A 21163-nucleotide genomic window follows, 5' to 3' on the forward strand; every position below is an offset into this window, starting at 1 on the left:
ACTAGTAATGCTTCTTAGAATTACATAGATTTACATACAAAATGTGTCCTATATTTCACACCCTACTCATTCTTTTCATTGATGATATGATGTCTTCTTTTAATTTTGCTTTCAATTGCGTAAATCCGGGCTGATTGGCTTGTTAAGAGATGAAACAGAAACTTCCCAGATGATATTTTCAAAAGGTATCCAACAAAAGTCTTCATTTCCTGGCCAGTAGAATATAGAATTCCCAGAGCGATTCATGAATTGCACCCTGACGTACAAAAATAATAGTTTACAGAAATACCAAAAGCACAGTGGCGGATCCAAGGGGGGCTATAGCCCCCCCTTGACGCGTAGGTATACACTGGATAAAATGGGCTTCAATCCTGCTTTACACTGGATAAAACGGTAAAATATGGTTTAGCCCCTCCCTTGATCATATCCTGGATCCGCCCCTGCAGAAGCACACTTTATTTTTTAAGCATACCATGTACGTGTTAAGTTGAATGTAATAATTACAAAAGTACAAAAAAACACCCTCTTTATTTTTTAACCATACTATGTACGTGTTAAGATGAATGTACAAATAAAGTTTCAAAAGTTTCATAGTTGTAAATTTTGAGCAACGGCACAATTTGTTAAAACCCTAAAATTTGCTTTGTATGCCCATTAATGTTTGACAGTGTAACCTTTTGCAAAGTTACTTAGGATCTGCTGAAAGAACAAAAATTAAACTTTCATTTGACACCTGGATGAGCCCAATAACTTCAAAAATAAGGAAATTATGGTAATTTTAGTTCCATGATACTGTACCAAAAAGTGAAATTGAAGCACCCCGGCTCATTTCTCATCCAAAACATCTTAAAAAAAAAAGCATTAATTTCATTGGTATTTATTTTTTTTGAAGAGAATCTGAGACATTGAAGCACAGTGCTCTACGTGATTTGACATGGAATTACCCATATATATATATATATATATATATATATATATATACAGGGTGTCCGAGAAGTCCTTCCCTGATTACAGAAATTGATAACTCTGGCTAGAAATAAGATAGAAATATGAAACTGGTGTTGAATTGTTTACAAACTATAAAAGTTTTGGTCACATCAGTACACTTCCACATGAGCACCCTTGGTAGCACGTAGCACATCTAGGCGATATTCAATTTCCATCCACACATTAGCCAACATCACTGGAGGGATCGATGCAACGACTGTGGTTATTCGTTGCTGCAGGGTTTCAAGATCTGGCACACGTGTTCGGTAGACATCATCCTTGACATAACCCCATAAAAAGAAGTCTAATGGGGTTATGTCAGGAGAGCGTGGAGGCCAAGCTGTTGGTCCATCACGACCAATCCATCGCCCATGAAATGTCCTATCGAGAGAGGCACGGACGTCCAAACCCGAATGAGGTGGTGCACCGTCTTGCTGAAAAACGACATCGGGGCGATACTGAAGCAGCTGAGGAACAGCATACAGCTGCAACATATCCAGGTACACTGCAGATGTGATGGTATCCTCAGCGAAGAAGAATGGCCCGATAATTCGATCGTGCAATAACGCGCACCAAACATTCACCTTTGGACTGCCTCTGGTGAACTCCCTGACCTCCCTGGGGGGTTCTGAACCCCAAATGCGTACATTATGGCGATTCACTACTCCACTGACAAAGAATGTCGCTTCGTCCGAAAAGGCAATTCGTCTGAGATAACCATTATCGTCCTCCATACGTGATATCATTTCGACCGCAAAGTCATATCGACGTGTACCGTCGTCGGGCAACAAGGCCTGAACGAGTTGCACTTTGTAAGCACGAAGCAATAAACGTTTGTGTAAAATGTCATGGATAGAGCTTTTTGGCATCTGTAATTCACGTGAGGCCCTGCGCACCGATTTCTTAGGACTTCTCAGAAAAGACTGCCGCATAGCCTCCACCGTATCTGCTGAGGTTCTTGGTCGACCAGACCTCGGAAGCTCAGCAACCGACCCTGTGTTCTTGAACTTCTCATACCAGGCTTTAATGCTCTTGACATCAGGTGGAGTCCTCCCAAATGTTGTCTGGAACTGTCTCTGCACCGTGGTTGGTGATCGTGTCTCATGGTACCACAGGACACACTGTGCCTTCTCCTGGTTGGTTGGCATGGCTTCTTGGGCTTCTTACTTACGTACTACAAACCTAAAACAAAAAAAAAATGAGACTTGGTAAAACAGAACAAACCTAACACAGACAAAAACTTTTATAGTTTGTAAACAATTCAACACCAGTTTCATATTTCTATCTTATTTCTAGCCTGAGTTATCAATTTCTGTAATCAGGGAAGGACTTCTCGGACACCCTGTATATATAATATTATAGAGAGAGAGAGAGAGATAAGCTGGATATTTTGCATCCCGTTTGCATTTTTCTCGAGAGAACCAACGACTTTCTGAAAAAGAGAGAATCTCATTAAATTCGAGACGTCTGTTCACCCTAATATAAGAGAAGTAGGGCTGTTGTATGCATATACGATTGTACAGTTATCCTGTATCACTAGTGTCTGATGAAGCCAAAGAGTTAGTTGGCGAAACTGTAACACGTATTGAATTTTAACGAAAATATATAGTTTTGCTCAGCAAATAATTAGTTGATATAAAATTACAAAGTGTGTGAATGACTGTAATTAGAATTCATTTTAGTTTATCTGTTACAGAATTGAATTTCGAAAACTTTAGCAAAAGGTAGAAGGTTCTTAGCCGAAAACAAGAAGTAATGGATTGCATTTTGTTAAGAGTTTTATTGTTATTATTTTTCCTTAGCGCTGAAGACACGCAGTGGGATGACTATTCCACAGCTTCACTGTTTGGAGAGTTTAATGCACTTCGTTGTTCCATTCATCTGTAGTAATATTTTTTCTTGCCAAGTAGCAGGCTTCGATTTAATGGACACCGAAAGCCACCTAAGAGCAATTTAAAGCATGTGTTGGACTCAGAAGGTCATAGTTGCTGTCCAGGCCAACTGTACTATTCAGATGGAAGTAAATCAAGTGTCTTTTTTATTTGTGATTGAGCAATGCCATATTTCATGGCACCTGCTCGTCGGTCAGTTTCTGACAGTCTTCTGTCCGAGCCATGCCGTTGCCACTCGCCAGGGCACCTGTATGACCTCCGACCTTGTCGGGATTAACCGCTAAAGAGTAAGCTGTGGCTATCAAACGAAGCTGTTGTCACTGAAATCCGGGTCAACCAATAACATCTCATATGCGCAAATGACGTTGCTTTCTCTGAGTGTCATCGAATATAATGTTTTCTTGATTATAAATATACAGTTTAAGAATTTATTCGTAATGTACGTAAGTATATAAACCCATCAAGTCTTGGTAACAAAATGCACTGTACGTAGCTAAATTGGTTAGGTTTAAACGTATGAAAGAAATTTAGGCTCCTCATTACGCTTCCCCACCGTAACGTTCCCCCCTTTTTTTTCTTAATTTTCGTGTGTACATAGGAATTAACACATCTTGACATTCAAACTACTATTAAACAAATAGCAAATGGTGTTAGATATTTTTTATGGGCCAAGTATAATTGGACATTCACATTTTTCTTAATTTTCGTGTGTACATAGGAATTAACACATCTTGACATTCAAACTACTATTAAACAAATAGTAAATGGTGTTAGATATTTTTTATGGGCCAAGTATAATTGGACATTCACATTTTTTACAATGTATAAAACTTCTGTTTATCCAATAGCATTTTGAAAATATTAAAAATTACTTTCTGAAATTGTTATATTATTAAGTGTTATTACAATTATACATATACTAAATGTGACACGCACTTTCTCATATTTTGTAAGAACAATTCGACTGTGGAAATCCTTCTTAATATTTGCAGTGATAAATTCATCTTTTCAAATCACGATCAAAATATTATAATCAAAAATATACTATGCTGTACTTGTGCAAGAATTAGACTATCGTATTAATGTATACCGAATTACAAAAGTCACTCATATTGAGCATCTTTGATATGGAACATAACGAAGATGCTATCATTTAATATAAGTTGGATGCCATTGTAAATAAATAAATGTGAGTTATTAAACTTTAAAACCGGGCATAGCATTTACATTAGCCCTGTATAATCACCGTCTACTGCATTTTCGTTTAAGACTGGGAATTTGATGCTAGTGAATTGATGTTTTGCCTAAAAATCAACAATATAGATTTAGATGGAGTTTTTAAATCTTGGTAGACATTTGCATGATATATATAAGTAAGCGAAAGCCAACTGTAATCTGTTCTATTTTGTGATTCATCAGTTACATGGTTTATAATGGAACTACAGTGATCATACTACCTTGCCTTTCTTGGTCACTGGGGTGTTGACATCACACTATGCATTTCAGTTTTCTTGGACGCTCATCCTATTCTTGTCGCTAGAGCACCTTTGATATCAGTTTGCCTCTTATGCTGAAGAAAGTTAATGCCTAAAATGGGCAGAATGCCGTAAATAAGTGGAAATTATCTTGCTCATAATACTTTTCTAATATATTTATGATTCTCTGTTATAGCATTCGTTTTATTTTATTTACAGGTACAAGCAGGTCAAACACCAACTGTTGAAGTACTGAAGTTGATGGAGGCCTTTACAAATGAAGATAACTATACAGTTTGGAACAGCATAAATAACTGTTTGGGTAAATTGGCTGTGTTATTGTCCCATACTGACTTCGAGGACCTTTTCAAAGAATATGGAAGAGAGTTAATGACAAATGTGGCAGCTAGATTAGGATGGAATCAGAGGAGGAAAGAAGGTAAGAAGCAGATTTTGTTTTAAGCAATGGAATCGTGAAAGATAACAGTTCATGCTTTCGGTAGCCGGTGAGACGTTACAGCGTGCGTAATCAGTTTGGAAATTACTTTTATTCACGCATTCTGCGACCATAACACTAGACATGTTTGCATGAGTGGATGTGTCTCGTGATCTAGTGCGATATATGCCCCTATTTTTACTTATTCGATTTGCTGCACGGCCAATCGACTTTCAGCAGTTGCTGCTAAATCGAATCGACTAGACCTAATCCAATTATTGGACTGTGTTCAATTTAGAGATGCAAAAAAGCCGGCTTTTTTGAATCGATGGTTTTTTTCACATAAAAAGCCGGCTTTTTTGGGAAAAAAACGAGAATTTTGGAAATTTTGGCTTTTTTCAACTTCATGATTTTTCTATCTAAATAGCTTTCTTATAGTATATTCTATAGTTAGATAAGAATTCCATGACCTGAATGTCATATTTCGCTCTGAAATTCACCATCAAGGTGGATGGAGCACATGTTTTACGAATTAAAGCTAACATGAAGAATGTAGTATTTGAGGGTAATTTTAGAGGCTATTTAACTTTATTTTAACTTTTGAGTTATCGACATCTTTTTTTCTTCTCTAGTTTGTCATCCGTGTTTCATTTCTAAGAGCTTTTAGTACTCTAGCTTCTAGCGCAAAAGTTAAACTTACGTTTTTCTATTTATCCGTCAAAGCGTACGTTTTTCAATATATCCGTCAAACCGTACTTCCCATTTCTATTATACTGTAGCTGTGAAGTGATTTAGCATTAATTTTCCGGACACAACCTTGAATACCAATTTATACAAATAATCAGTAGCGGATTTAGAAAAGTACTTTAGGAGGGGTTTTTCTGATTGTTTCGTTTCCTAAAAAGTCCTAATTTTATTTGGGAAGTGGTTGAAGTTTATGAGTACAGGCATAACTAATATTTCGCTTCGTTTATATGTTTAGCAATAATCTTCCGGATACAACTTTAAAAATCATTTTATACTGAGAATCAGTGGCGGATTTAGAAACGTATTTTGGGAAGGGTTTCTTACTAATGTTTAGTTTTTTTAAACATTCGTAATTTTTATTTGACGGGAGCTTAAAGTTTATGAGTAAAGGTATAAATAATAGATATTTCGTTTGTTGCAGACATTCCGTAACTTTGGGGAACGGGCTTCAGTCCGAAAGACCGCCCCCCTAACCTTCGCAAAACCGTCACTGCTGGTAATTAGTAATAATAACGATTTAAAAACAATAAAAAAGGAAGTCGCCCAACTCACAGTACACGCACTATTTCTACATTCACAGATGGAATGAAGAAAAGCTTTGTCAGAATGGTCGAATGCTGGTTGAATCCCGGACTTCCCGATAGAAGCTCAAAAGCTAATCACTCAGTCATGTTTGTTGTGCAGTTGTATTTAGCTTAACTTAAATATATTCCGTAGTCTTTTTTTTTTTTTTTTTTTTTTGAGGGGGGAAGAGTTCCGTAATGATATGTTGAATCCCTCTTGTTAAAAATTCAGAAAACTTGAGGATTGGGTAAACTGTGATGGTGGTTCTATAAAACTTAACTGTAGAATTTCAAGAATATACAGAACCAAAAGCTCTAGATGTTCAGCCTTTAAGTGTATCATATAAATCTAAGTATTTCTCTTATGTTTTATTTTAATTTTATTTTGTTTCAAAAAGAGGGTATGGAATATTTTGAAGTAAAAATACTACATACTATTTTGCTAGTTATTTGTGTATTCTTTAAAAAGAAGTGTTTACTTTTAGGGTTGGCTGGTGAACACCAACTTTTTTTTTAATAACTGGTTTAAACCACAAAAATAAAAAGAATGAAAAATGCGAATCGTGTGAACTTCATGGTGACGTTTCCAGATATCAAACCACCTGCAATAGTTTTATTTTCCTTTCACCTTTTAATCAAGGTGTCCCATGTTCAATTCTCGGTCGAACCACAACCCTTCTTTCATGCGTAACCCAAGTAGCGGTTCGGATGTCAGTTTAAGCGAAAGTCTTCTCCTTGATAACCTCGGTATTTCGTAAGGATGTTAAGCCTAAATATACGAAACAAACCAAATTGTATATTTCTGCATGCCTAAATGCGTGTTGTTTTATAAAAAAGCCAATATTGCTTAAATATATTGATAGAAATTGGCAAAATTTATCGATTGCCTACGTAGCTTCCAACATTAGCTTGGATTGGACTTTCAATGATATCTACGTACCGGTACTAAATTTGTAATTTAATACCTCAGTTTTAGCGTACTGATTATGGTACGTTGAGCTTTAAATTTTATATGCAAAGCAATAACAGGATTTTCCCGTTATTGTCTTACATTTTAAGTAATGACGGGATTTTCCCAATGGCTAGGGCGGGAGATTCTCAACTTAAGAAATTTACTGACCGCACTTCTTTAAGCTTATGGGAGTTCTTCCGGCATAACCCCGCTGTTGCATAATAACATCAAGGCGAAACAAACTTATTTCTGTGAATATGTAATATAAATACATAAAGCAAAAAATATAATTCAAAAAAGCCTGGTTTAAACCAAAAAAGCCTGGTTTAAAACATCCCCCAAAAAACGGGTTTTCGGCATTTTCAAAAACAACCACGGTTCTTGCCAACTCTGCTTACTTTTGTATATAGGAGGTTAAAAAATTCTTATTATATACATTGGTTAATCCTGTGGAATTCATAATGTAAATATGTTGAAGAAAAATTGTTTGAAATATTTTTTCGAAATTCATAGTTTATTTTCGATGTTTTATATTATTATCAGCATCAACCACTAATTAAATGATTTTTTGTGTTATAGAGAAGCGATACAAAGTCTGTTTTATCAATTTAAAGCAGTATTTTGAAAAAAGCCCAAAATTTCCCAAGCAAAAAAGCAAAGCAGAAAAAACCGAGTTTTTTTCCAAAAAAGCCGGGTTTTTTCCGAGCCCTTGCATCTCTAGTTCAATTAGAAGTGTCCGCTTGTTCGCTTCTCCAAATCGAACAGCAATTTTGAGAATGTTCAAGGGGAGCGCTATTGCAGCAATAAGCCTTGTTATAGCAGAATTATATAGCTATTTCAGCAACTTCACGATTGTACTTTGTCCTAATGTACACTCATGTCAAAAATGATTGTCGCATATTTATAACTGTCTCCTTGTAAGAACATAATGTGATAATGATGTTGCAGGGCACTTCTAATACTGATACTATGTGTATAATCGGGAAATGTATATTTGTGGTAAAGTTCATGGGGAAAGAATTGTAAATACGAAAATTAGAATGAGTAAAACAAAATCTTGCTAAATGTAAAAGAAAGTTTTATTTTCGTTTCATTGTTCTTATTTACTGCTCTTTTGACATGAAATTTGCCACATACATGTCTTTACCGATTATACACATATTAACATTATAAGAAATACCTAACGAATTCGTTATCAAATTATATTCCTAGAACAACATATTTATGGACATGCGACAATAATTTTGGACATGAGTGTACATAGATTGATTCATTTATATTGAGCCAAATTCGAATGTAATATTTACCTAGAAAATGCCATGTTTCCACCAACGGTTAGGTTCGATCTGAAAGCCACTACTGGCTACTGCCAAGCATCGGAGTTTCCATTGTAGGAGACTGCGTTGCAGCATCATCATGGGTACTGCATTCCCGCTCCTCTTTACAGGTTTTCCACAGGCCGGAGACGATGTGAACTCGATAAGACAGGCGCCGCCTGAGAAGTCCGAAAGCACAATAATCCGTTGGGCTTGTATCTGGGCTCTTGACAGGAATGTCAGGGAAGGGAATCGCCACAATTCCAGTTTCCTGTTTCATGCAGCAGTAGGATTCCAGCGATGTTTTCGCCGTGTGGCTATATATATATATCTATATATATCTATATATCTATATATATATATATATATATATATATATATATATATATATATATATATATATATATATATATATATATATATATATATATATATATATATATAAGGACATCGGTCTAGTAGTGTGCAGCATTGACTTGGACGTTTCACTCCACCTTTCGAAGACGCATTTAGCTCCTGTACGAGAATCCGGGAACGATCACGAACTCTTTTGGAGAAACTATCTGCGCATTGGCGGAAAACGTGCTTTGGAGATTTTCGGAGGTCACTATACGCCGAACTACACGCAATAGCAGCGGATTCCTCTTCACTGGAGACCGGTTTCTAGCTACTCGCGTCCAAGGGCGCCGATCCTGGGGGGGGGGAGGCCCGGGTCTCCCCAAAGCTCATGTGGGCCCACTCATTGTATTTGTATATTTGCAATATTAGGCATAATTTGAATGCAATTTGTCTTAAAATCATCATATATGCTTTCTGCATCTGAATGCTCTCCCCCCAAATTTACAGAGAAATCGGCGCCCTTGCTCGCGTCGGTGTGGTGGGCCCAAGATTCTGTGCCATATATTTCCGTATAATAATTTCATAGTGGCACGATCTACACGAAAATTATACACTTGACACATTTTTACAATGCGCGACGCCTTGAAGCATCGGAAGGGGCCACAGTGAGCTCTTCCCAGAATTTGTTGAGTTTCGGCGGCATCAGACTACGCTCGACCAGATTGCGGTACTGCGTGACGAGATAGTGTTACTTGCCTCGTGGCAATGTCACGTCCATGGGTTGCATATGCTGTACAGTTGCACATTGACTTTGGCTAAATATAAATGAATCAACATTTGTGTATGGGATATAATTTTAGTCCGTAGTTCAGCAGTTCGGTTTATGATCATGTCTAGTGCGGCTTCTCTATGGTTAAAAAGTCCACAGATACTCGCTTTTCTCATGCAATTTAATGAGTTGGAGAGTCAATGGGGACGTCAGAATCGGGCCTATGTTTTCCGATATATTTCTTATAAATTCTAGAAGAATTATATAATTACTTCTAAAACATTTGTGATCGGAACTCGCGCTGTACTTTGCTGCCTTCCACCAGACTTTTCTGGCAACAAGTGTTTTCATTAGACAATCAGTACTCCTGATCTATCAGTATGAATCAACTACTGATAATAGAACCTCTGTCAATTCAGTTAAAAGTCGCTTCTCCTCGTTCCGGAATTAGTCCCAGAAGCGACAGTCCTATTAGCGACAGGAACTGTTAATTGTCCTATGAGCGACCGATTCATTTACATTGAGATGATGGAAGATGATATGATTCCATCTCGTAAAATATGTTTGCCTCTGGCGTTATTAGCAGCCGAACAACCTTGGTATGAAATATGTACGTTCCAGTGATACTGTTCGTCAAATATATTTTTCCTCTACTGTGAGTGCAAATAAAACTTATTTTAATTTTGAGTTAGATTTGACATAAAACATATCAAATAACTTAATGAAACAACAGGGGTATTTTCATGAAAAGTATATTCCTATGTAATTATTAAAAATCCAGTTGTAATATCCCCTTTCTTGAAAAGCTCGATTTTCTGTACTTAATTTGATTAAAATCTAATTACTCACTAAGTACAGTAATATATTTTATTTTGAAAAACAGTTTCGCCAACTATCTACTTTTTAGACTTCCTAAGACTCTATGAATAAAATAAAAAAAATGTCAATGATAAAAGACAGCTTTTGAGATCCCTTACATCTGATTGGCTATTCTCAACCAATCCCACCAATTACAATGCAGTTCACTCTAAACAATCCAAAAGGTAAACAAACTCTTTAAACTACCTTCCCTTCTATTGTAAGCTGTTAAAACGTAAACTAATTGCTTAATTTGCCTTCCTCCCTTGTTTTGACTTATACATAAAAGCTTGTCGTGTAGCAATCTGAAATAATCCCTTATAACTAGACGAACTGTTAAGTCCTGCGAGAGATTTGTAACTTGTGTAATAATTTCTTAGAATACACTGTGTTTTTAGATTTCTTGGATATCCTCAAATGGTGAACACCTTTTTTCCATAGGCGCCCGATGGGAAGGCAAGGGTCGTCTCCCTGGCTCACAAAAATGTATACGTAATATAGCAAGCTACGTATATTAAATACCAGATATACCAGACCTGATACAGCAACCATGGAGATGAACCTCTCTAGAAAATTTTCTTCGGGCGCCCCTACCTCTTTCTGATTTCTTTCTTATGCCATAAACATATTCAATCTAAACTTATGCTCCGTATCATTTTAACATGAAATTTTTAATTATATTAGAATCATGGACAAAGGCGGAGCTACTCTAAATATTTAATTAGTTTTCCCCTTGATAGAGTTAATGTATTCATAGAAATTAATTCAAAAATATAATATTAGGAAAAACGTATAAAAGATTGTTAATGTAATGAGAGCATTCTCATGTATTAAATTCAGGTAGAGCGAAATTTTTCATAGTACATTTTGTTAGGTTCTAAATCACATTAGCATAAAACAAGTTAAAGAAGAGAGAACCTTATCTTTTTCCATTATCTTAGTATGAACGAATCGGTGACTCATAGGACAATTAACAGATCGAATCGGTTGCTCATAGGACAGTTAACAGTTCCTGTCGCTAATAGGACTGTCGCAAGTGGGAAGACACCCTCGTTCCGTGAGCAAGCGATTTTGTAAAAAAAAACTGTCTACACAATCAGCTGAGTCGAAAGTTGCGTCAGTTCAACTGAATCGACCACTAATCGACTATAAGGAAAGCTATCCAACTCCTCGACGAGTATCCCATTGAAACTTGCACAAGTGAAAGGACATATTGAAAGATGGAAATATGCTTACTCTTACGATTAGCAACGTCCTCGAACAGGAAGTAGAATGATCTTCCCCCATAGCCCCTGAAAGTTATGTACTCTGGTCATACATGCCAGAATGAGAACTTGTTTTCTCACGAAGACAAATATTGCTAACTCAAGATGATAACAGTCGGTGGTGATTGGGATCTCTAGTACGTCATTGATGCTAATCGATGTCAAATGGAACACGATATGCGATCGTAAGTTCCAAATGAACAAGTTTACCCGGTGGAGAAAAGGGCACGCGTAAAACACAACGCAAAAATTGCTTTCTATTATTATTATTATTATTATTATTATTATTATTATTATTATTATTAGTAGTAGTAGTAGTAGTAGTAGTAGTAGTAGTAGTAATATTAGTAGTAGTTGTTGTATTAATATGAGCGGAATGATAAGTAAAAATAATAATAATGAGAAGAAGAAGCCGACAAATGTATTGTTGGACCTGTCAAGAAACAAAGGACTTCGGACCGTCTTGTGTCTCCTCTAGGACTGCTGTAAAGTTTTTAGAATCTACAAACAACCATACCGCAGCCGGGATGCGAAGTCGGGACCTTGCGTCGCTGGCTTGACGCCTCAACCGACACGAACACGAGGTCGGCAAGAAGAAAAAATAGTATAGGACAGAGTTTCTCAACCTGGGGGTCGCGAAGATAAGCGAAATAGATAAATATAATTAGAATCTAATACCGGAAAATATTTTTAAACATTTTGAATTTTGTTATGATAGACAATGTATACATACTATCAAGAACAACAAAAAATTGTTCTATTAAACATTTTCAACAGGTGCAGAGTTGGTTAAAAGCAATTTAAATGAAAAAGGTACGATATGAAACTAATGAGAACTGCATATTGTAATACCAGAAGAATAGAAATGCACTTTATTTTTTATCATATGACCTAAAATTAAGGGAGTAATGAAGTTTTAAAATTTTCAAACGGCCTCCATTTTGAAATAGTATGACGGATCGGATTCGATATTTGTAATATGAATGAATTGACCAAATTTGGTTTTTATCCATTCCCTTTTAGGGAAGTTACTTGTAAATGAAATGAAAATTAAATGAAATCTTTGAGTTTTACGTCCCACGGTTATACCTGTTAGGCTAAAGGAGACGGTGATAATGAGTAATGAATGAAATGGTGGAATGAAGAAAGTGGGAGGAAACGGGAGAGCCCCGAAAAACCCACGCACACGGTGTTTGTCGACCACAAAGTTCACTTGGCGGGGGCTGGGATCGAACCCGGGACCCCAAACACTAGAGATGAACGCTCTACCACTGAGCCACCGCGGCCCGGAAGTTATTTGTATCCACTATGTACAAGAAATGGATTCTACTATTATAGAAATAAATGTATATAGTGAGATCTCCGCAATAGGTATATTAAAAATCCGACACAAGCTTATTACAAGCCAGAAATTATAAGGGGGTCGCTGGGAAGGGGTCACAATATGGGGGTCGTGATCGGAATTAGATTGAGAACCAATGGTATAGGATAATAATAATAATAATAATAATAATAATAATAATAATAATAATAATAATAATAATGAGTAGTAGTCGGAGTAGGAGTAGTAGTACTGTAATTCGCTGCGAAGTTTGTTTTATTTATATATAAAACAAAAAATCCTCTTCTGGGGGAGGGGCCATTTCCCCTCCCTGGATCCGCCCCGGGTTTCTTGTTGTGCTTGGTCGTATATGTAGTACATCAGATCATTCGCTTAGTGAGTATGGTTTTCTTGGCTTCAGTAAAACCTGGAGAGTAATATTTCCTTACTCAAAATCGGGTGAGTGAACTTACGGTGTCACAGATGGAAAAACAAAATATCGATGTAGCTAACCTTTGCCATTAGGGAATATGCTGTTGGGGGTTAACGCTTTATTTTAAAATAAAACCTTTTAATGCATACAAAACACTGTAGTTATACTTCTTGTGCGCGTGTTGTAACGGAAGATCTACAAAAGATTGAAGGAAACATTTCTTTTGATGTTGGATTTTTTATTTCTTTGCCTAGCAGTGAACCCCCTTTTGTTGTAGAGGTTGTGATATCCTCATCTTTTCAATACTTCTTCTTCTTGTATTAATTTGATACGCGCTACGAATTGGCAACGAATGAAATGTCATGTGAGCGACGGCTATTGTTAACGTTCGTGGCACGTATTTTGTAAGATGTCAATATGCGGCACTATATCTTTCCTCATTCTTGCCTTGATTACATGCGAAATTTTACAGAGCTCAATTTGAATGATGAGTCTGTTGGAATGTTGAATTGTAATGGCTGCATTAGATATTACGTTACTTTTTATTTATTTTTTTTGTATATACTGTCGAAGCCTGCCTAAGAAAACATATCTTCGTGTGGACGAATGTCATAGATCGAAGCCACTATTCGGATTCATTCAGGAGTATCTAATTCATTAAAAGCTTTAAAGTATGATTAAAAACAACAAAAAATCCTTGGGAAAAATGATTGCTCAAAGAAACAAGTTTGTCGTGACCTTTCAAACCACACACGTTTTCCGATGAACTGTCGAAGTCACGCGTTGGAGGTGTTATCTTACAAGAGTGAGTAGTGTAATATCAACGGAAGGAATTTTTAGCATTTGTCTAATCTACAAAGCCGACAGAAAACGCAAGGATGTCAGTCAGTAGCTATATGGTTTTAGATGGTTATGTAATAAATCGAATAATATTTTATCTCGCTATACCAAATTTTGGTTTTGACACTATTAGTATGTGAACTTCCTGTGACAAATTGTATTGGCATATGCTTCAATTTTCAGTATTTTTAATTATGGTAACAAACAGCGCAGTTCTTTATTGTTCCTTCGTACAGCGTATATAATATACATACACATTATGTTCGGTCATGTTCAGAAAAGGATAACATTCTCTTTTTTATATATATATCACATCTTTCTCGCTGTACTTCACTCTCTCAAAACTGCACAGCAAACGTAAGGCGATCTTCAACATTATTACCATTGTTAATCATGTAGTTTGTAGGGGTCGCGGTGGCTCAGTGGTAGAACGTTTACTTCTGGTGCATGAGGTCCTGGGTTCGATCCCAGCTCTTGCCAAGTGAACTTTGTAGTGGACAGACACCGTGGGCGTGGGTTTTCTCGGGTTTTCCGTTTCCTTCCACTTTCTTCATTCCACTATTTCATTCATTTCTCATCATTACCGCCTCCTTTAGCGTAGCCGGCATAACTGTAGGACGTCTAACTTAAAAGATTTTCATGCAGTTTGTAATTCTGTAGTTTGCAAACAATACAAATAGTTTCTGCTATTAATCACGGGCATCATTGTGCTATAAGGGAGAAAAAAATTACTTGAGATTTTATTGTGTTCTTAAAGATGTTTTAAGGTTATTCTGATTGCCTTATATTTTTTTGTAACAAAAGAACTTATAGGGATCTTACGGAATTTCGAAGTCTGAGGTTTTACTTTGCAATAATTCTTCTCAGAGCCTGTAGGACAACATTTTCCAGATAAATGAGGAAGTCTGTCAAGTTAAACCTCCAATATTATTCTTTTTGTGCTCAGCTTTAAGAGGCCAAATCTCTGCGTAATTAAAATACCGCTAATTTTACAGCACGCTAGACAATATTATTTTACATAAGGTACCGTTATCACAAGTCACCTAGTAGCTTTCCGTTTGCAGCCATTTATAAACGCGAAAATAAATGCCGATTTTTTAAATGGCTGGAAATCGAAAGTAGATAAGTGAGCAGTGGCGAAGCGTAATTTCACAAGTATGGTAGGTCCGATAAACTAATATTCCAATTTCCTAATATTCCTAATATTCCTCTCTCCATATTTGAAAATGGAGAGAGAGAGAGAGAGAGAGAGAAAAGAAAGTACATTCTTACATTTGGTTGTCAAATTTCTTGGATAAGCGTTTGTTACTTGCATTTTCCTTTTTAAAGTAAGTACAATACTGCATTTAATCCAAGGGTGTTATAAAATAGAGGATCTGCCCATGTGTACCTTCATCCTATTAAATCGATGAAGCCAAAAAACAACCGAGCATCGGCACGTCTGATTGGCTACTCTCGTTTCTGCCATCGTCTGATTGGCTGCTTTTGTTTCCGCCATGATTGTTGGCTCAAAACATTGCAATCCTATTGGGCGGAGTGGGCAGAGTAGGGGTGGCGAAACTGTGACATATGGCTTCAAGATTTTGGTGTAATGGCAGATTCTCTATTTTATAAGATCCTTGATTTAATCAATGCATCACGTGATAATGACTTCACTAGAAATGTTAATGTTCAGAAGGAACTTTATTTGAATCAACGCAAGATATTTAATATTGTATTCCAAGCAGGACATATTTAAAGGGATGGCTTCTGGGCTTAAACAGTCACCGAAATTTTATCGCAACTTCTTATTGTTTTATATCCCCTTCGGTCACTGTGTCCTCATTTGTGCACAGAAAATTGATGTATTTTCCTGATCGTTTCGTTAAATCTACTCGATTGATTCCTGGCGTACACACTCGTGGAGGCCTGAACACCTAATACATTTTTTTTCTCGGTAAGCTCAAGTGGAAGTTACAGCCGCCCGTCAATTCTTTGAGACGGCAGGTGCTGGTGGAACACAGGCTTTTGTAAGCCGGAAAAGTATGTATTATTTCCCCCCACTTATATTATTGCTACAATTAAGGTTTTTCTGTGATAAACAGTTAAAGTTTCAAAGACTTGTTTGCGATTATTAGCTTTGTCCTATCTGTGATGAACAAAAAATAATGAGAAGTTATTTTTTAATGTCTACAGTTGAGTACACTGGTTTTATATTTGATAGTTCTTTCTCTATATTTTTTCGTATAATTATTTAGGTTTGTTTTGCTGGAAAATTGTACATGCTAGACACGAAACACGATATAAATGCAGTGAAACAAGTAAATATATATATTATTAACGATAGCATTATTTCCTTTTCATTATTAAAAAGTATAGGAAAATTTGTTACTGCACTAGTAACTACACTAATTTCAACTATTTGTGCTAATCATTGATGTAGCAAGTATTGCAAGCATATAGCCAATGGTTTCATTCTTTACATTCTTTGGAAAGCTAACCACAGAAGATGTAGTAAATTTGCTTCAAATATCGAACATTCAGATAATGATCCAGATTTTATGGATAATGATTCCAATAACTCTAGCAATGAGGATAGCGATGATATGGTTAGAAGAAACGAAAATAGTAAACAATAAATTGTTTTACTCGTTATGCATTGTGAAGAACTGAACAATCTACACAATCTTATTTGGCCAATCACTAGAGGTGATCGAAGTGGCCAAATATTGAAATGATCGCCCCTCGTTTATTTGAATAATACAAATTCTTTTCTAGTTTTGACAAAAACGCACAAAAATTGGACAATTCAGAGCTAATTAAAATTCAAAATTGAAGACATCGCACTACAATTAAATGGACTCGTCTGTGATTGGAAAAATAACCTTGTTTAGATAATTCAGTTCTTTAGAATAGATAACGAGTACAATTTATTGCTTACTATTTTCGTGTATTACAACACCACCATCGCTATCTTCACTGCTAGAGTTACCGGAGTCATCATCCATAAAAATGTGGGTCATTATCTGAATCGTCGATATCTGAACCGTCAAACAAATCTAGAACATCTCTGTGGTTAGCTCTCCTCAGAATGAAAAGAACGAAACCATTGAATATATGGTTGTTTCTGAAAAATTGAGATGAAAATTGTTTGTATTTGTTCCACAAAAAATGAGAAAATGGATATTCGGAAACACAACAAATAATTTGATGTCATGCTCTCAAGAAAGGAAAGAAATGTAAGAAAAATATTACTAAATAAAAGTAATATATTTAATAAATAAATTATTAAGTTCATACTATTTTTAGTATATAAACATAACCGTTGTTTATTGAGTCACAAGAATGTCATAATATGTCAGAAAAGGTGTAGTATAGCAAGAAACGGAATAAAATATATCATAATTGTTCACAAATATATAGATATGCAATTACTTGTTACTGAACCAATGCCCACAAATGTGGACATGGTGTTTTTTTTTTTTTTTTTTTTTTTTTTTTTTTTTTTGTAAAACAATAAAAAAGTTCAAATTCTGAAATGTAAATTGAAAAATGTGATGTTAAATTATGTAGTATATAAAAGTTTGAAAGATGGTTTTAAAAGATTGGAAGTCTGGGACCGAAGGGGATATATATAGCAGACTTTTCACATTTCCAGGAATAAAGTTAGCAAAGTCCGGAACAAGCAAAGCCCCTCAGACTTTTACAGTCTATTATGGACCAGTCCCATGTAAGAAAAAAAAAAAAAAAAAAAAGCGAGCTACTCTGAATAACTCCTGAGAGTAGGCCTATATATCTAAATTAAACAAGTTATCACTAATAGAAATACATAATTCTACATAGAAACTTCTTATTCTGTGTTAAAGAAATAATTTAATAACGTATTAGCATTGAAAGACTCCTTCAACGTTAAAACTAAACTCCCAGAGGCAAGTCTTCGCACCTTCTCAAGAATGCATGCAATCCTCAGCGATAATAGCTTCGCTCCCAGAGTAAGCGAGCCGGTGAGGCTCAAACGGAAGGGTCTCCAAGGGTTTCCAACCTACTATTTTTTTACCGAAAAAAAAACGAAATGTTGAAGTATTGAGTTTATTTTATAAAAAATCAAAGACAAAGAAAATATACGATAGAAAACAGGGTAGGCCCGATCTCAGAGCCTCATAGTACGCTTCGCCACTGTGTGAGTCGTGATAACGGTATTTCATGTAAAACATTATTGTCTAGCGAGCTCTTGCTCCACTTTTCGATCATCTTTTATCTATTTGAAAATATCACATAATTACTGTAAAATTAACAGTGTTTTAATTTCGCTGTGATGGAGGCCTCTTAATATGCATTTCCTAATCACTGCTTCCTGTTAAGCTAAATTGACCTAAATCGTTTTCGTATCCACATTTTCACGCTGCTGGTTATGTTTCATCGCATCTGTGAAGTGTTCTATGTTTCCTTTCCATATTGTGGAGTATCTTACAGAATACTGTGTAAATCTTTTTCTCAACTGTTTTATCAAGGATGTTCGAAATAGTTTTCGTTTTACGTTTACAATTTTAAGACTTGTTGTGTTTACGTTTATTTTTAATTCGTATTTACTGGTAGTACCGTGTGGGTTTAGAAATCGATATATTGCTATTAATTCAGAGCCAAATTCGTATAGGAATTTTTAAAATCATCTTTTAGAGATGGTTTATCAAATAAATAGTATTTTGTGTGTAAAATTTAACTATTTCATTTGAGGAACTCTATTCAGATATCCAAGTGCTGATTGAAATGTGACAGAAATATCTCTGTTTTACCAGAATTACACATAGAGTTCCCACGAGACCAGAAGTATATTTTCAAATTGTAGACGAGACGGGAAACGTAACAGTTATGTCTCGTTTTCAGGATGAGATTAGAAACTTATTAAGTTTCATGGACAACACTAGTTCACCCAAGTCTTAGATCTCAAACACTGTATTAATATAGTGTTCATAGTATAAATCTATAAATTCATAAAGTAATACTACGAATACAATGAAGAGCATTTATCAGCATTTAACCGTTACACAAGATATATTACAAAAATAAATATGTTCTGAATATTGTTATATCTCAACCTTCGTGAACTTCTTGTGACGCGGAAAGAAAGACTCTGATAACTTCTAGATGAAAGCAAGCATTTCCGGTCCCATGTTACTTAAGTTTTTCTTTTATTATTATTATTTTGTAATTTAGAATTGTATATATAGAATCTCATTGGGTCATTGAGAATCTCATTTCTATGGCGAGTTTTGGCCAAGCGAGTTTCCGACTAGGCACAAGTTTATCCGATCAGGTTTTAAAAACTTAAGAGATTTTGAGCGGCTGTGAAATTCTGTCCGTATATCCTTCGCGAAGGGCGACCAGGAATCATGTCAAGGATTAATGTAGAATGCATTGTAGTTTATATTAAACATAAGCCCTCATCTCACCACAATTTCTGAAATGAAAAGTGTCCTCATATGTAAAAAAGGTTGCTCTTCTCCGTTATATAGTATCATTTTCGAAAAGCTCCGTGTAGGTACGATATTCTGTTATATATGAGACATAAAAACCCATAACATATCCCGGGGCCAGATTTTCTGATAGACTTCGAAGACTAACCGGAAGCAGTGCGGGCAGATGAATAACATAAGAAAGAAAATACAACGTAGAAGAATCAAGTACTAAGATTCAGCTCTATCTCTCCAAAAAGAATATCTAATGATAATAATGGAAAATCGTCTTTGTTTTTCCCTTATGGGGAAACAACAGTGATTCGCATTTATCCCTTCAATATCTAGTGTTGTCCATTTTCAGCTCGTAAATTTTGTAGACGTTTTGTCTCTATTCTTGAAAACCTTTTCTCGCCCCATGTTCAAAATTTATGCCCTGACTTTGTTTCCTTAATATCGTCTCAGAAGTTATCAGAACCTTTCCACGTCTTGAGAGGTTTACAAAAGATGTGACATAATATTTATATTTATCATAAGGGTATATTAGGTAAGGACTTACGTATCTTTAAAGGATAAATTATCTTCATTGTGTTCGTGCAATCACTTTATCAGTTTATACTTTTTATATTCGGAATCATATATCAGTAGAAATTTAATACTTGGATGAATTGGTGTTACTACCCACTTGACTCGTGAAATTTCTCGTCTCGTCTCAAATTGTGTATTGAAAATGAGATAAGAATTGCCATTCTTCTTGTCTCGTCTCGTTTTAAACTAAAAAAATGTATCTCTCTTCTCGAGTGTCGTCTCGTGAGCAACACTATAAACATAAACATTTTGATTTAATACTTAAGAAGTAGTATGTATCAAAGTTATCAATATCGTAGATTCTATTCCTGCACCGACTACAACGACTGCTGAGGATCCTCACATGTGGAAGAGAATTCAAACAAACTTAGAACGTTTGAGGAAATTTATTGAGAACGATGACAGACATGTGGAGCACGTATTGCATGCTCTTTACTACTTCGCATTTGACATATTTCTGTAGATGGAAAAGTTGCAAACTAATTTTGTTGTTTACTAGCGACGTTACATGTATGAGAATGTAGCCAGAGTTACTACTTTTACGTGAAATTCTTCCATAGACACAGATTTTTAATGAAAATAAACACGATAAATTGAACTTATTGAAATTTGTGTAAGATTACCTTAATTTGAGCAAGTTTATTATGAAATATTTCTACCGGAATTAGATTGTCAAAATAAGATTTGAGCACGATTTATCTATTATAAAAACTAGATAGGCGGAAGCGGTTTAAATTTATTTTACCAACAGATATATATATATATATTGCATAGTATATTTAAACTTTCCACTTCTTGATTTATTTCATCAGCTTAAACAAAGAACTGTCGAATTACAATATGGCAGAACGGTCGCTTAGATTATACAGAGATAGAAACTTTGATGCTGAACACTGCTTCATATTATTTTTCAAGTACTGGGTCCAAATTTTATATTGACTTGTATTTTT

The 21163-nt window shown here is 35.5% G+C and overlaps 1 protein-coding gene across 1 annotated transcript in view; it reads left to right on the forward strand.

Annotated features, from left to right (window-relative positions):
• Psa (puromycin-sensitive aminopeptidase) overlaps nt 1–21163 on the forward strand; it is a 379421-nt gene that overhangs the window by 213210 nt on the left and 145048 nt on the right. The window contains exon 10 of the mRNA XM_081746220.1: nt 4574–4793. Within this exon, the coding sequence (XP_081602346.1) occupies nt 4574–4793 (220 nt within the window). The remainder of the gene's footprint in view (nt 1–4573; nt 4794–21163) is intronic.

This window comes from Thermobia domestica, chromosome 18, assembly GCF_964235325.1.
Source record: "Thermobia domestica chromosome 18, izTheDome1.hap1.1, whole genome shotgun sequence".
Taxonomy (NCBI): Eukaryota; Metazoa; Arthropoda; class Insecta; order Zygentoma; family Lepismatidae; genus Thermobia; species Thermobia domestica.